A 16,638-nucleotide genomic window follows, 5' to 3' on the forward strand; every position below is an offset into this window, starting at 1 on the left:
AATCCTACCTTTTTTTAGTTTGTTTGGGTGACTGGTTTCTTTCGTTTTTGTTTGTCTTCTTATTACATTGAAATCGGATAGGGGAATACATCGTTAAAAAACATTGGATCATATTTTATTGTCGTCTGCTATTATTTTCATCCATCGGACGATCTGCTGTTGGATGGTAGGCGGAGTTGATGAATGGTAATCCCAAATGAAACGTCGATTCTCGTCAGGTGATGAATGATGAGATGATTTTTTCAACTGGGAAAATAACCGAGATGCTGCCGGCGATGTGGCTAAAATGGCGTCCAATTTGGAATTGATTTCGCTGACTTCGGAGCCAACTTCTTGGATGTGCTCAGTGAGCTCGTGATGCCAAGCGAAATCGATGGCGAACAGGCAGATTTCGCCAATTTCAGCAACCCAGTGAGGGAATATGTGGTAACTCTTCAAATTATTCAGAAAGTTTTGATCTTTGTTTTCAATTCCTGCGTTCACATTTGTCGAAAAACGATTTTTAGTTATGCTGACATTACTGGCAAAATGAACGCTGTAACATTTAAGTTTTGCAACATTTTCATTTCTACATTTAGTCAGAAAGTTAAACATCGGTTACTGTTTCAAATTTCCATTAATTTACCTGTTTCTTTGGAGCTGCTAACGATCGGTAGTCCATTGACTTGGCAGACGACACAAACCACCCCAAAGAAAATCATTTCCTGCACAAGCATTTTGACAGACTAATTTCCTGGCGTAAATGTGGGAAAGAAACAATCAAATTTGGATTTCGGTTATTAGAAATATCCATGGAACACCATGTGGCCGTTCTTTTTCTTTGACTTTACGGAAGAAACAACAAAAAAATCGGTTGTTTGGTGGTTAGCTTGGAAATGAGCCGGTCCGAATGTTGCACAGCTGATTATATGCCCCGGCCTGCCTTCTGCTGGAGGGGATGACACATTGAAATAAAAAACACTAGCGAAATGGCGTAACCCGTTCCCTATCTCCACAAAAAACCGACTAAAAGACAATTTTTGTTTTGTTCCTTCCTCTTTTGTTTCAACCCTTTGATTGTAATGTTGTTAAAAATGGGGAACACTGGAGAAACGGCCTGGAGGGCATCGTGAAACATCGAGCGATGACCCCACGTATCTAACGTTACAGTATTTATTTTCCTTTATTTTTTTATGCATTCCCTAGATACACACATCGGATATTGCGTCCTCGAGCTCGTCAGCTGTCTGTAATGCATACCTTGCTGACTGAGGCGGATCTTCGAAAATGCCAAACAACCGTGTACGACGTGTTGTCCCTACCAGCATCAGTGTTGCCGTGGAACTCACCTGTAATATCACATTTAAAAGTTGGAAAATAATATTTAATTTTCAGATAAAGACAGAGCGCTGGGCTAGAAAAAAAGGAAAAACAAAATTGTTTTTTTTTTACGTGATTGATGATCCAACTTTTGACTACTCGTTACACAGAGTGGAAGTTCCGGGATGATGTTATCCAGGTTCCCATCAATTTTTTTTTTGAAAAATGAAAGGTAAGACCTGACAACTCGATCGTCCATCACAGGTAGAGGATCCAACAACCTGGCCAAATCTAACAAAATCCCAAAATTATTAGCGTAAAGTGGTGTGGGGGCGCGTAACTGCTTTTATTTTCGGTGGAAATCCATTTGTTTTTGGGGATTGATACAAGGATGATTATTTGATAAGAAGACAGTAACGACACACGTGACATACGAGCACAACGACGAGGATGGCAAACGGTTAGTTGTAATTCTTTTTTAAAATCTTATTTTTGACGGATGAATCTTTTCACTTTGTTTTGTTCCTTCCCTTGGACGTCACAATTAATACTCTTTTTTCTCTTTTTCGATAGTCATCGTTCAACAATAAAACAGCATTGAGGAACCAACAAAAACTCAATTTGAATGCCGAAAAATCCTAAATAGATTTACATTTGTTTTTCTCGATTCGAAGACATTGCGGAACGAGGGGGAGGAGGAGGTTACTGGAAACAACTATCGTGAGTTTAAGAAAAAAAAATCCAAGGACCATCTTCTCAGGTGGGGGGTGGGGTATTTCCGGATGAACAGACCAAAATGCGTGGGTCTATTTTTTTTAAAAGGGACATGACAAAGAAAGATGACGACAGCAGATGCACTATTCCCCACCTTTTTCTTGAATAGGACGGTTACAACGGGTAGTATTGATGGACGAATAGACCATTCGACAGGGTGAGGGAACAAACCAAAAAAAAAAAAATGGCAACGATGACAATGCACGAAATCAAAAAAAAAAGAAAACATTTTGGCATCAGAAATTGGGTTTGAGGGGGAGGTACTGAAAAGAAAATTATGCCCCGTGGTGTAGAGCAGAGTGTCAATACAAGTTAGTGTTTTAAAAAGGGGACCAATTTAAAATTGGTGGGCGTGGTTTCCGGCTATGGAAAAAACATCTGAGCTCATTTTTTGTTATCTATCAAAACAGGAATAGTATTGCTGCCTTCATTAATGTTGCATGACAACTATAAATGATTAAAAATAAGAAAGAAAAAAATGGGTTACTAGGAAACAACTGGCCACCCTCAGAAAAAAGATAAAATAAAGAGGGACAACGTCAAAAAAACATAGAGAAAAAGAAAAAAAAAACATGTTTTAAAAAATCAACAGAAAAAATTGGACATGCTTGTTGCGGATTGGCTCTATATGAAATGGGATACGACTCAAACTATTTCTTTTTTCCCGGAGTTGTTTCGCAGAAGCTAAAATGAATGATTTTTAGTAAATAATACCGTAGTTTCTCCTTTTTTTATACGAGTGCGTTAATTTTTTTAAAAAGGAAGGACTTTGTTGCTGGGATTGGCTTATATGGCTGCATCATGAAGTTATTATGGAACGGATTTCGACAGCGGAGGGGGAAAAAAGGACGAAAAACACTATCAATTAGTAAAAAAAAATATATATAAAATCAAAATTTGGCCTTGTTTTTCAGTTCCTGGGCCGCTCTCAAAACGACCGGTGGGAATTTCCTCTCTTCCGGGTAGAGACCGACGCCGGGCACCGTAAAGATCGACACGTCTACAACACACAATCCCAAATCTTTTTTAGTTATCATCGCATTAGAAACAATCGAATAAATAAAGATATATACCGTCAGATAAGTTATACAATTGGGAGGGTAGTTCCTGGAAGAATTTGTGGCGGACGGCCGTTTCGCCCGTCAGCCGGGCGCTCGGCTGCAATTGGAGTAGTTTGGACGCTAAATTCTCCGCTTGGCTGATGTCGTACAAACGAGGGAACGCGTGACCCAGTCGCTGAGTCCGGTAAAAGTTCAAACGCTGCGGCTTGTAGAGCGGCAACCTCGACACGCCCGGCCACGTCGCTTCCGTCGGCGTCCCTAAAATCTGCCCATTTCACATTAGTCTAAAAAATGTTTAATTGAAAAAAATAAATAAAAAAATACCTTGAAGATTCTTTCCAATTGATCGGCAGCGTCTTTGACGCCGGGGAAGGCTGGACTGCCCGTCAAAAGCTCGACGAAGATGCAGCCGACGCCCCACAGATCCAAAGGCGAAGAGTATTGCGTTGAGCCGAGTAGGACCTCGGGCGGCCGGTACCACAGGGTGACGACTTCGCTGGAAAACGTGTGCGACGGCACCGACTGGGCGCGGGCCAGCCCGAAATCGGCCAATTTGAGTTCGCCGACTTCACTGATGAGCAAATTCTGCGGCTTCAGATCCCGGTGGAGGATCTTGCGCCGGTGGACGTACGTGAGGCCTCGCAACAGCTGAAAGAGGAAGAGGCGGACGTTGTGAGCTTGCAATCCGCCCGGATGCCTCTCCAAATACTGAGCCAAATCTGAATGCTATTTTTTTTTTTTTTTTTTTTAAAGAAATGAATTTAATTTAGGCCCCGTGTTTTGCAATAAAAGTTCAATAAACTTACGACGTATTCAAAGACGAACGTTAATGACGTTTTAGTGTGGACGATGTCGTGCAGAGTGACGACGTTGGCGTGGCGCAGGTCTCGCAGTAGAGAAGCTTCACGGATGGCCGTGAACGGAGCACCTTCCTCTTCCTGTAAACGAATCTCTTTCAGAGCCACCACTTGCTGAGTCAAACTAGAATGCCACAAAACTTGCAAGTCAGCATCTCGAAACTTGTTTTCTTTAAATGAAATGAATTTACTTGCTGAACCCTCGATAAACGGTCGCATAAGAACCTTCTCCTAGCTGCTCTAGTCGTAGATAATTCTCAATTTTGCCAAACGGACTGGTTCCCTATAAAAAACAAGAAATTTAATTTAATTCGTTTGAAATGCGATGTTGTTAGCGTTTACCCCGAAGGCTGAGTATCTTTTCGAGCGACGTATCGACTCGGATGGCTTTAAATTGATGGCGGATGCACTGGGTAGGACGACATTGGCTCCAGGCAGATGCGGATCGATGTGCTGGTGTCTATAAACTTCCGATTTGGGTCGCTGTTTGAGATGCGATGAAGACGATTTTTTGCTGCGTCTCAGCACCACTTGTTCACCTTCAACCGTTGCAATTCGGCTACTAATGTCTTGAGCACAGGCGTCGTCACTCCCCAAACCAGAATCAGCACCACCAGAACCCTTGAACAACAATTTTAAAAGAAATTGTTAACAGAAACATAAATAAAGATAAAATGTTTTAAAGAATACCTTTAATTTTTCAAATTCTGGGTCCCGGCTAGCAGTGAGCAAATCTCCGTCACTTAACCTGAGCCTCTCCCATCGCAAATCAGGCTCACCCCCACCACCAGCTACATCCCCATTCTCCTGCAAAGAGTCTCTGGTTTCGCTGTCCAACTTGTCCAGATACTCGTCAGAGAATCCTGCTTTGCCTCTCATGCTCAGACCGTTGTGGTCTTTGCGGTAGCCCATGTGAGAGAGTCTGGTCTGAGATCTAGTTCGGCTGATGGACCAGTCTTCTTTAGCCAGAGCTGTTTTTAAAAAGACAATAATACAACATGAATTTACTTCACAACACAGTCAAAAATAGAAATTGAAAGTGCAAAAACTTACAGGCCAGCCTGCCCAAGCTGTCGCTGAGGCGCTTCCTGAGGCGAGCCACCTTGCTGAGCTTGTTCTTGGTTTCTGACATGACGTGGCTGGAATGAGGAACCTCTGGGTTTTCCGATAAAGTAGCACCACCACTAATACTGAACAAGCACCTGCATTTTTTCTATGAGCAACTGATGAGGACAACGAGATTGGGAAACACTAGAGATATGGTGGTCATTGCTGAAAGGCTGCAATCTCTTCTAGTCGCGAATCCCACACACACACGAACGGTAGAGCAGCCGAGGTCCAACCTAAATTTGGGCGGTTTGAGCCGTGATCGAGTGGGTTGAGAATGTGGGAGGGGAGACCGATCGAATCTAGCTTGAAAAATCAAAGCTCGATAAGATAACACAAAAACAGTACGGATCCATGTACGCGCATACGTTTCTCATCTATCAGCGATTTCTTATAATTCAGCTCACTTTCTGCCCAATTTCTCACGCAGACTCGTTACAAGTTGAACGAGTCTAGCTGTCAAAACCGACTGACAGTGTAAGCAGCCATTTGTGTGTGTGTGTGTGTATGCTACAATGCCATGGCTAGCCGAGGTGTGTGTACACAGCAGAAAGCAAAAGAAAAAAAAAGGGAGGGAAGGCTGTCTTCTATTTCTATTTAGAAACAGCGTTGTCACATTTAGCAAATGATGATCTGTCAATCGATCCGTTAACAAACTGGCTTTTTTTTAAAGGACGTTCTAGAGATAACCTACTTTAAATATATTTTTGTTTTGGTTGGTCATTGAAATTGTCGAATGGAACAAATAAAACAAAAAAAAAAAGGCATCAGTCCTACAAGTTATTCCCCCCGAGGCGATAGCGTGAATAGATAGGCCAATTAAATCGTTTCCACGGTCGGGACACGCAAACTATGCAATGCCCTTTCCCAACAAGAAACTGAGTCACACGCAAAAGACCCAAGTCGTTGGCCGGTTCACCTTGAAAAAAAAACAAACGATATAGAAAAAAAAGGAGAACAAAACGAAATAAGAACTTGAATGGGGCGGACTCGGTCGTGCCTTATTATTCGTCAATTGTGCGTGCGTACAAGAAGAACGCGTTGAACAACAATAGCCGCTTGAATAATCTCGAAAAGGGGTTATAAAATATGGATAGAATCAATGTCTCTATATGGGGACTCATTAACTTTTTTTCTTTCCCTTTTGCCATCACAATATTACACCCACCAACTTCCCTTTCCTTTGTGATGGACTCTATATACACACACCTTGTACACACAACCATCACTCAAGGGCGTGGCTGAATCCGTGTCAGCGTGAATGAATGATATTCGTCCTCCACCCCTCTTTCATTTTCTCTATGCTCCCCGTCCTCTATATATATATGTAGCAAACCGTGATGATCCGTAACTAGTACGGAATAAATAAATCACATTTTTATTTACATGAGGCTCGATGTCGACTGATACGGATTGGGTGGAGTCCTTTAGCCCCCCCCCCCCCCCCCAAAACTTTTATTTTCTAATGCAGACAAAAGACCTGAAAAATGCATAAATAATCCCTGCCTTTTCTTTTTTTAGAGAAAATATCAGCGGCGTTATAGACGTCATCTTGCACCATATTCATATTTCGTCATTAAAGATAGCTTAACGTGACACTTTCTTTCTGATGAATTAAACAAGGATTATAAAGCTTACATTCTGGCAAGTGAACTCTTTATCTTGCCTTCGCACACAGCTTTTCAATTTAAAAAAAAAAAAGATAGCGTCACGTTTAAATCCGACACATCATTTCCTACTTTCGAAAAAACAAGTTTGAAATGTAGGTCACGATATTATTAATACGTTTTTTAAAAAATATGCAAATGACTGAGGATGATGGTGGAAGAAAACGCATACAGACAGGAAATGATTGCATATAAAACTCAAGGGTAAAAACAGAATTTAGTTGGGGATTTTCCAACAGGTCCAGCACACAAGAAAAAATGTAATAATCGCCGAACTATTCAACTGTTTCCGATCAATAAAGAAAATCGACCTGTCTGTGGCAGACCTTTTGTGATGGATGGATATAAAAGTGACTCAAAATGGAGAGTCCTGCTGTCAAAAACGTTCGCCCGACTGCTGACTGAGCAGTTGAACTCGATTTCTTTAGCCTGCATTATTTTAAAATCATCATGTACCGAGAGCCTATCGCTTTGACGGTATTGATCGCCATCTGCTGGCTTTCTTTGGCCAACGGTAAGCATCATTAATTTTCATTACTGTTATTACGCAATAATAGCCTCTCGGCCAGAACTTATGGCTTTTCATTTGCTTGAGGCCCTTTCGTGTACAAGATCCCGTTTTTTTTCTCCCGATTTCTGGTGTTCAATCATCATCACTATTATTGTATTCCTTTTTTTTTTTGGTTAAAAAAAAAAAAAAAATAGGAATGCCGACATTGACCGGTAGCCTCAATAACAGAGATCGATCTGCTGTTGAGACTGGCGATCGATTAAGACGTCAAACGGATTACTCGGAAGACGAAACGATCGTAGTTGACGCTCCCGAAATCTATCACGACGCCTACGCCCTTACGGATGACTCGTCAGCTGATGGCAATTTAACTTTACGCTTCGGTTACGGACATTATCAACAATACAATCCGTTCCAATATGGCGGTATTGTTCATTTTAATGCCATAAAAAATTCATTAAAAAAACCAATAAAAACAAGAAAGCGTAGAGTTAATTTCAAATGTTTTGCGGTAGGATGGAATGCTTACGGTGGTGCTGGGCAACAATATCCGAACAACAACAACAACTTCCCAGGTGGTTATCCCGCATATCCTTACGGCCCTTACAACTACAATAATTATCCGGGAAGTAACAGCACAACGATGAATCCATTTTACAATTATAACTACAACAATGGCTACTACAACGGATATTATTACCCAATGAATACGACTACGACGACGACGACGACGACATCTACTTCGACGACAACTAGGCCGACATCGACTACTACGACGACGAGGCCACCCTATGGGAATTATTACGTATTTAATTTCCGTGACGGTTCCGGCAACCAAACTGATATTGACAATGAGCCTTATGCCGGTGGCGATCTAGGTCAAGACGACGGTTTCAAGTTTGGGAACCGTTAAAACACTCATTTTGAAAACTATTCCATCGAGATAATTATCTCATGACGTAATTTTCTTGTCCAATCGACCAAGCAATATCGTTTTCCCTTTTTTCGTTTAAATTAAAGCATGTAATTGCAATCTAAAAATCACTTAAAAATACAAGTAAAAGCAATGCGTTTGCTCTACCGATCTGCACTGACACGAAATAAATCGCAGTTTTAAAAAACATCTATCCATTTATTCTATGCTTGTGTAGCAAATTCGATCGGGATTAATTGGAAGAAAAAATTAAGTACCTGACAAGAAATGCTTGTCAGACAGGCAATGCCCTCTCGGTACGTTGCAACACATTACACTTACAGTTTCACTTCACTCTTAGTTACATATTAACAGATAAAACATAAGCTTACCTTTACAGGGCTAGGCGATATGGAAACCTTTTGACGTTACACTTTCACAATTTTAGGTTCCGGTACGTACACGTCCACTTGGTGCTCTGTATCAGCACGAATATTGCACAACAGTTCACGTTTCAAATTGTCTGGACAAATGCACCACCTTGATGCAGACTGCATGACACAGTGATGTCAGATTGGTTCGATTACCGATAACCAAAATTTATCAAGCCAAACATGTGTAAATAGGACAAATCTTGGGGTTTACCACATTAATCCGGAGCTGTTTTATAAATAAAAAATCAAACAAACGAATTATTAAATTTGAAAAGACATAATTTGTAAATATTTTCGCTTTTGGTGATACATGCAATGCTGTTGCAATAAGCGACACAAAGAAGTCCATGCCCAGCTTTACGTCGCAGCTATTCGCGCCACAAAATTTGTGCTGCACCAACGTGTTACCCGTAGGCGTCTTAATGCAAGATGACGTGGTTTGTTATCGTCTTGCTGAACGAGTTTACCTGCCCATATCTATGCCATCCAATGACGCCATAGCACAATAATTATTCATCCTTCAATGACGAAATGTTCCGGCTCGTTAACTGATTGAGGAACGCTATCCAACCTCACTCCTTTCAAGGCCGATTGAGCAGCCTTTTCTCTTGAAACGCTAATTCACTTGGTTTGATTTCACTCAACTCGTTTTCATCGACTGTAACATCACCACTTTTTCAATTTAGGGATTTCGAGGGAGCTCTTCTTTTCCTTTGATGTTTGACCTTCGGAACAGGTACGGTGCGATAAAAACTTGTTTTTTTTTAAGTGGTTTTTAAATTTTTTTTGATTACCTGTAACAGGAGTCTGGTATGGCAGAAGACGTCCTGTCTACATGGATGGAAGTTCCCCTTTTTTTTTTAGGACGCTTACCTTTCTTTCCGGGACACGTAACTTGCTTGTTATCTCAAAGCCATTTAGTTTTCATTACCTCGTTTAATTGCTTCATGGCGGCCAAAACAGGTTTATTTTGTTTGTTCCTTGTTAAGGTTTTACTAATTGATTTCTGTTTAAGTCACTGCGCCCTCTAGGAAACTTTGAATTTGACAATTTACGCAATTAAAAGTGGGACCGCTATCAGAAATTGCGGTCATTAGGCTAGTGTTTCACGCCTCCGTTACACAGATTGCAAAATACTTATTATTTTGAACTACAATCAGAAATGGGCAAACGTAGCACATTTTAGTATGCTACAGGTATAATTACCATGATGGACAGGGGCACTGTACATACGGTCAGCTGGTATCTACCCACAGTTATTAAACCACATAAACATAACGGTGATGTAAGAAATCAGCGAAAACCAATATGCTGGATACTATGCATATTCTTTTGCCTAGTGCAATGGAATAAAGAAAAAGGAAGGCTGTTTCCAGGGTATACAAGAACCAGTAATGATCGAGCCAGCAAGATGGCCACAACGTTAACAACGACGTGCTTATCGCTCTACGTCCTAATCTTTTACGTTTGCTCCTTCCTGTCTGCAGCATCAGGTACCTACATTTAGAATCACGTGTTAATTCATTCACTTTCTTATGTAATTTCTCCCTGAATTTTCAGTAAACGGGATTTGGGATAAAAGCGGTGGATATAAAACAAGTCTTGGTACGCTCAATAATCCCGTATTGATTTACATCAGTACCCCGGATAATCATCTCGGAGACAAAAGCGAATCGTTCAATCAAATCGATTACCAAGCATTGCTATCGGAGGCGGCATTAAGTCAACTGCCTCTACCGCAAACGACAGTGCCGCCACCTTTGGAGCTCAAACCTACACACATCAATTTTCTCGTTCGTTTGTTTCGTTCCTTCTCGGCTATACCTGCCATTTTTCGCCCTCGACGACTTCGCTGCCATATGTCACCGACGGTGGCCCTGTTTGATGATTTGAATTGTTTCATGAGTTTAAAGAAACGAATTAAAACTTAATTACCATTGGTTGTTGGCTTCGCTGGTTTAATATATCATAAATTATCACCGTTTCCTGTGTAACGAACAAAAATCACGTGGATCAACATGTGGCGAAAATTAAAAAATACACCTGTCTTTACATACATCACCATATTGATAAAAGAATGTGTTGACTCTAAACGACATACCTTCTGATACATAAGACGATGTGGTTCACGTGGAGTGAAATGTGACGGATAAAGCCCACCGACGATAAGAAATGATCCGTCTTAACGTGCACCTTGCCATCGCCCAGCAACGAAGATCTAGGAGAAAATGATAATAAGTGAATAACTTTTTACATAACATCCAATGGTTTGTATATGGATGACTGAAAAACTGTACGTCACGTGCATACCCAGCTGCCCGTATTGGTTGTCATGGCGGGTGTACAGGGGCCGCGTAGTCAGGTGTCAATAATCAAAGTCCAATTTGTTTCGATGAGCTCGAGATATTACGGCATGTGGCACATTAAGATATAAAACCGGCCATTGTAGAAAAGGTGTTCATTCAGTCTTCAGATCGACGACTTAACTGAAACCAAAAATGAACAAGGCCAGCTGCATTATTATTGCTCTTTCTGGTAAGTTTTTTGCATATTTGTACCAACCTTTTTAACTCGAAAGAAACTCTAATAAATCCACTGCGATTCGTGTTTGATTAACAGCTCTCATCAGCGGCACTTTTGCTGTTTGCGCCCCAGGCTTCTCTCAAGTGGGAGACAAATGCTACACGGTATGACATTTCAATTACGTTCCCATCAGATGAACGTGTCAAATTAATATTTTTTTTCTTTACTTTATAGGTACCTGGCTTACCTCAACGGTATGACTTCTGGAGTTCCAACGAATTGTGCAGCGTCGCTAGAAGCAATCTCTTCCACGTCGAAACCCCAACACAGTGGGAAGAACTTAACGCTTTCCTCGTTGGACTTGGTACGTTCTAAATTGAAAGAAATTATTACGTGAATTTTTATTTCTGAATTAAAATTTATAAAAAAAAAATTAGGTTACACTGATACCTACTGGACGGGAGTGGCTGCCGAAGGTCATCCTGGTCTCTGGGTTGTTCGATCCACCGGCTACGAGCTGAATCTGGCAGCTGTTGAATTCAAAGCAGGAGCTCCCAGCAACTCGGCGACCAACTTGTGCCTGGCCATTGAGTACCAGACAGAACTTGGCCGTTATCAGTGGGTCGACTATCCATGCACCGACTCGTACGTTATTGTCTGCGAGCCCAGGGTCTGCTTGGCTCCTAACGCAAAGTTTTAAGCACTTTTTTTAACGTGAATAAGCCTATTTTTCTTTTGTACACGACTATTATCGAACGAATGCTCGACACCAATAAAGTTTAAAATCCAAAGTCGAGGAGACGTTGTGCTCGGTGAAATTTTTCGTCAATTACTGAAATTCGGATGTCAAAGCAAATTTAAGTTTTATGATAAGTTCTTCTTCTATAAACAGAGTTACAATCCACAATCAACAATCCAATTGCTACGGGGAAATTTCTTATTCCTTGATTGCAAACTAAGCCAAAACAGCAAAAGATTTCCTGTTCACTTCAAGCTGAAAATGATAAGCATTATAGAAACAACTTGATTTCTTTCAAGTTCACTGAAAATTAAAGTTTTGGGATTAAGCAATAGTTGATGAAGTAGGAGTACAGATTTTTCTTAGTTAACAGGTATACCTTTCACATTGTGCAACCTCAAGTAGCATGGATACTGCAGAATAAGCTGTCCAATATTCCAAGCTTCCATGGTCTGTTGAACTAGGCAGACCTAGACACCAGTGAGAATGGTGTACAGGTAAATACACACTGTTGGTCAGCAAGTGCATCTGCACTGTAGAAGCTCTCCAAAGCCTCCAGCCAACCATCTAATGTAACATAGGATTGATTCATCAGTTTTCTGAAATGACTGTTGCATTTTGCCACCAAAGAACTCTCAGAGGTTCAATATGATCACTTAGTACGAGACTGTAAATTGTTGGAATGCTGCTCATAGGAAAACTTTAGCACAGATGGGCAACTAAACATAAACAAACCAACTAAAAGTTGTAACTCCAGGCAAAATGAAACCTTGTCAAGAACGACAGGATCGTCTCTCACGAGTCCTTTCACACATGATCGCTGCACCTTATCTAATGGGGGGAAAAAATAAGAGTTAGTAAAAGTAAAACAAAAAAAGACATGAAGATGCGGTTAAATTTGATTGTGCTTACCACTGGGCTTACCACAACATAGAACCAAAAGATGCAGACGGCATGATGACGTTGAAAATGATATCATCTAGTTTTGGGGATGCCATATTACGTAAATTTATTTTCTCACTCTCTTTCTCTTCTCACGTATTTGCTAGGATATCAATTCCGTTCGATCTTAATTCACTTCATTATTCTTCAAGATCAGTAAACCTCAAACAACTCCATATAGAAGAACTTGATCTTGGAATAATTCTACCTAAATTTAAAAATTGAAAAGCAAGACTGATAAATAGAAAATAAATCTTAATTTCAAACAGCTCAGTTCCAACTGACCTCCATCCATTGCGACGACTGGCGTTTAAAATCAGGAGCCAGGTAGATTCCGTATTTCTTCGCAAACAGATGCTAATAATCCGCCGACACTTTCCTAGTTCTGGAACTTGATCGAATTACCGCGGACTTGTTTTCTGGTCTTCGGATTCGCCTGCACTTCTTGAAATTTAGTTTTGGCTATTTTGTTATATTTTCTCACTGAAGAATTTACTCGGTGTGAGCACATTCTTGTTGAACTTTTTTATTATCTTGATCACTAACATGTTGACAATAGTCTTCTACTGTCCCTACACGGATATGAACCTACACTGATAATTGGATTGAAGGACGTTTTATGCTCGTTGGTGCCTTTTGGTTGTGGTCAGTGTTCGCTGGCACACTGGGGTGTAGAAAACATTTGCGTTGCTTAGATTTCTTCTTCTAAAAGCCACCCGTTAAAATGCGTGTGCGAACCCTGGTTCACTTCCACATCGCTGTCGTCGTATAGAAACCCCCCACTGATCCCAATATATATCTGGATCCATACTTTGTCTCCGGCTTGCAAAGATACAGTACTTTGAAGGGTGATTGGACTTCGGTTATCCGGATATACGAGGTAGCCTATATTAACCTGACTGATTGCTATTCTTTCACCATTTTTATAAAGATTCGCGCCTAGTTCCCTTTGCACTGGAACTGGATCTGGACCTGTAAGCATCGGAAATTGTGCGAGTCCAGCAAAAGAAAAGAAGTAAGTTCCGTTGACGGGTGCTGTGAATACGCCGCTTGGCAAATCCATGGCCCCTCCCATGTTGACTATGGTAATCTCAAACGGAAGTGGAATGTTTCTTTCCGAAAAATTCTTGTCTTTCTGTACGTAGAAGTATATTGGCTTTGTTTTTATGTCTTGATATCCGATCCTCTTCTGGAAATCTGAAAATTTTATAATAACATTTAAAATCTTTTTCTTTTTTTCATTTTTTTTTTCTGTAATTTGAAAAACAAGAATTTTTTCAAGAATTTGATTTTGACATACCTCCTTTTTGCAGATCTACCACAATGACAGTTAATCCAATCACAGACGTGAATACATATCACCTACCTTGTTCATCAGGTCGTTTATCAAATTGGCAGAGAACAATTCTTATTCGTTTAGCTCCCCTGATTGAGTAGATTCCGTTGAGAGTGTGTCCCATCCGCCACAAATCTTTGCACGATCTCGGCATTGCCTCCGTTTTTGCCTTTCCCTGACATCGTAGCCTACTCACTTTGTATTCACCATAGCCCTTAAACGGATTGCTAAAACGGAGGCGCGTAACAGGCAGACGTTCGCTTGAGATGGCACCTGAATTTTAGCCCCGATTGGAATCGTCATTGCGTTTTTTTTTTATTCAAATAAATAGATCGCTCGCACCGCGCATTTGACGTTCTTTGTCATCAAGGTCGCACCCCGTCATCCAATGGTACAACCCGATCCTTTCGCCGTCTTTGCCGATCCACCAAGCATAGGCGGTCCCGTTGAAGTACAACGGAGATTTTCTGCAACGGTACTGCATCATCAATGACGAATTTTAGAATAAACGACCGTTCAAACAAATCGAAGCTTTGCTCAAAGTACCCGAATGCTTTGTGCGCAGTTTTCGGACAATTGCTGTAACGCTTCCATTTGTCTATCGCTTGCGTAATATTTGATTTGCCTCGAGTAACATCCAGGTTCTCTGCAATTTCCAATGTCCATTTTCGACTCGCTGTCATGTAAAATGAATGTTGTGCCTTTGACAGGATTCCACTTCCAGTAATCTCCAGCCGCCTCGGCTGCCTCCATGTCGCAATGGACATGGATTGGTGGATCACCGATGCCTAGTCCGTCTGGATCGATCCAGTACATACCGGAGGGGTACGTCGGATTGGCGACGTTGATTTCATGGCAAGTACGAAGAGTTGCGTTCGGACGACGATGTTGATTGACATTATCTTCAAAAGGTTTTATACTAGTTGCGAGCTGACGACGAGGTCGATTGATGGCGACATTATCTTTCAAAGGGTGATGTCCCTTTTCCAGAACAGGCAAACGTGAATCCTGTTTTTCAATTTTGGCTTCCAGTTGACCGACTTTCGTCTCCAAATCAATAATTTTGGCTTCCAAATGTTCTTTAATTTTGACCTTTAAGCGAACACGTAAGTCAAACATTAGGAATCAATGCAGCAAGAAAAGATATGAATTTGGACTCACATAGTTTTTCTCAAGTAGTTCAACTCTTTCTTGCAGATCAGGTGGAGCAGCCGTGAGACAGCACGTAGACAGCGCCAAAATAAGAAGAAATGATCGAATCGTCCCGGATAAATTATGTCCCATCCTTTCGCCTTCGCACAGCGGCTAAGAATGAAATACCGAGCAAACTAGAAACTGGTTTAAATGCCTAGATAGTGTTTTGAAACAACATTCATTAAAAAAAAGAGGTCAGTTGCAGTGGTAACTTAAGAATCCATTTATCTGATCTTATCCACAGGATATAGCGCAAACACCATTTCTTCTTAGTTGCAGCGTATTTCCCAGATTGCGAAAGCAAGTCTCAAGGACATCGTCAAACTATTCCATAAATCAAGAATGATATCCCATCATTGATCCTCGCAATCAGTATTCTGTTCTCCTCTCCTCGAATTAATCGCGCCTTTGGTTCTCTTCTTATATGTTGCCTTTGCATCTTCCTTTTTCATCTTTTGCGAATCAAACAGTATTTCGGTTTCTTGGTCGTCTTTCCCGTGTTCTCTCCTCTTCGTTTCTCTAAATCAATTTAGGTGATGCTAGTCGATCCTGAAAAACGAAACAAACACGAAAAACCGAACTCCAAGTGAGAAACAAGAAAATTACTTACCCCCTTGGCCATTTATGTTTCAAGTCGTTGATATTTCCCATTTATCCTTGGCAAAAGAACAAAATTAAAAACGATACATAAATACAGAATAAAATGAAATATTCCTAAAATAACTCACGTTTTTTTTGTTTGTTTTTTTTACATGCGTTGATTCATTTTTGTTTTTATATTTTTTTTTTTTCAGTGGGTACAAATTCTCTTTCAATCTATGTTTACCTTAAGTAAAGTGATTGACAGACACATTATAAAGGAAATGTCAAAAGTAAAAAGACATTGCATAGTGAAAGACCCGCATTAGAAGAACGACTCTGAATTCTTTCACCAATCCGTATTAGAGAACCATCAGCTAGATTTCCGGGGGGAGGGCAATGCGATACAGACAACTTGTATACATGCCTCAACAAATGTCTTAAGGTTATCTAGATTTCAGTTTGGAGTTGAACTCATTCTGGAGAGTAGCAGTCGTTGTCTGCCTTTCGAAAGACACACACAACTCGGTGCTTTTGATATCCAAACTGTTTAGAATAGGGAGATACGTGGCAAGGAAAACCTATCGAATTTCAAACGTTTTTTAAAACGATATTTAATCGTGTAGCTTTTAAAGCTTACTTGAGTTTACTCAAATAATATGACTAAATTTTAGACGTATCAGATACTTGAGTTCACTTAAC

The 16,638-nt window shown here is 40.6% G+C and overlaps 6 protein-coding genes and 1 long non-coding RNA gene across 9 annotated transcripts; 3 read left to right on the forward strand and 4 right to left on the reverse strand.

Moving 5' to 3' along the window:
• Positions 1-35: 35 nt before the first annotated feature.
• On the reverse strand, positions 36-861 carry LOC130694085 (uncharacterized). Its single transcript, XM_057517256.2, has 2 exons — positions 626-861; positions 36-473 (listed from the first exon to the last, which is right to left on the reverse strand). Exons 1-2 carry the CDS (start codon positions 714-716, stop codon positions 109-111), a joined length of 456 nt encoding a protein of 151 aa, XP_057373239.1. The 5' UTR covers positions 717-861; the 3' UTR covers positions 36-108.
• Positions 862-1,626: 765 nt separating this feature from the next.
• LOC130694054 (cyclin-dependent kinase 14-like) lies at positions 1,627-5,693 on the reverse strand. The gene is made up of 8 exons (XM_059495562.1): positions 5,045-5,693; positions 4,682-4,962; positions 4,334-4,612; positions 4,183-4,274; positions 3,941-4,115; positions 3,459-3,860; positions 3,147-3,399; positions 1,627-3,073 (listed from the first exon to the last, which is right to left on the reverse strand). The coding sequence occupies exons 1-8, from the start codon at positions 5,121-5,123 to the stop codon at positions 2,964-2,966; spliced, it is 1,671 nt and encodes a 556-aa protein (XP_059351545.1). The 5' UTR covers positions 5,124-5,693; the 3' UTR covers positions 1,627-2,963.
• Positions 5,694-7,154: 1,461 nt separating this feature from the next.
• On the forward strand, positions 7,155-8,351 carry LOC130694081 (probable ATP-dependent RNA helicase ddx17). The gene is made up of 3 exons (XM_057517249.2): positions 7,155-7,279; positions 7,471-7,701; positions 7,792-8,351. Exons 1-3 carry the CDS (start codon positions 7,216-7,218, stop codon positions 8,187-8,189), a joined length of 693 nt encoding a protein of 230 aa, XP_057373232.1. The 5' UTR covers positions 7,155-7,215; the 3' UTR covers positions 8,190-8,351.
• A 924-nt stretch (positions 8,352-9,275) lies between these two features.
• Positions 9,276-10,657, forward strand: LOC130694082 (uncharacterized). Its single transcript, XM_057517250.2, has 3 exons — positions 9,276-9,359; positions 9,427-10,116; positions 10,184-10,657. Exons 2-3 carry the CDS (start codon positions 9,831-9,833, stop codon positions 10,552-10,554), a joined length of 657 nt encoding a protein of 218 aa, XP_057373233.1. The 5' UTR covers positions 9,276-9,359; positions 9,427-9,830; the 3' UTR covers positions 10,555-10,657.
• LOC130694092 (uncharacterized) lies at positions 10,144-11,143 on the reverse strand. The gene is made up of 4 exons (XR_009001878.2): positions 10,934-11,143; positions 10,725-10,841; positions 10,559-10,609; positions 10,144-10,500 (listed from the first exon to the last, which is right to left on the reverse strand). It is a non-coding gene; the product is annotated as an uncharacterized LOC130694092 (long non-coding RNA).
• Positions 11,013-11,940, forward strand: LOC130694084 (uncharacterized). The gene is made up of 4 exons (XM_057517254.2): positions 11,013-11,158; positions 11,243-11,310; positions 11,381-11,510; positions 11,584-11,940. Exons 1-4 carry the CDS (start codon positions 11,122-11,124, stop codon positions 11,844-11,846), a joined length of 498 nt encoding a protein of 165 aa, XP_057373237.1. The 5' UTR covers positions 11,013-11,121; the 3' UTR covers positions 11,847-11,940.
• Positions 11,633-16,024, reverse strand: LOC130694055 (uncharacterized). Of its 3 annotated transcripts, XM_059495530.1 has the most exons (8): positions 15,325-16,024; positions 14,710-15,255; positions 14,506-14,641; positions 14,194-14,436; positions 13,113-14,024; positions 12,798-13,035; positions 12,621-12,716; positions 11,633-12,452 (listed from the first exon to the last, which is right to left on the reverse strand). In XM_059495530.1, the coding sequence occupies exons 1-5, from the start codon at positions 15,445-15,447 to the stop codon at positions 13,519-13,521; spliced, it is 1,554 nt and encodes a 517-aa protein (XP_059351513.1). In that variant the 5' UTR covers positions 15,448-16,024; the 3' UTR covers positions 11,633-12,452; positions 12,621-12,716; positions 12,798-13,035; positions 13,113-13,518. The 3 variants fall into 3 exon arrangements, with proteins under 3 accessions (XP_059351513.1, XP_059351514.1, XP_059351512.1); XM_059495531.1 differs by having other exon boundaries at positions 11,633-12,716; positions 12,798-13,031; XM_059495529.1 differs by having other exon boundaries at positions 11,633-12,716.
• Positions 16,025-16,638: the final 614 nt, after the last annotated feature.

The sequence above is a fragment of the Daphnia carinata genome, chromosome 6, assembly GCF_022539665.2.
Source record: "Daphnia carinata strain CSIRO-1 chromosome 6, CSIRO_AGI_Dcar_HiC_V3, whole genome shotgun sequence".
Classification (NCBI taxonomy): Eukaryota; Metazoa; Arthropoda; class Branchiopoda; order Diplostraca; family Daphniidae; genus Daphnia; species Daphnia carinata.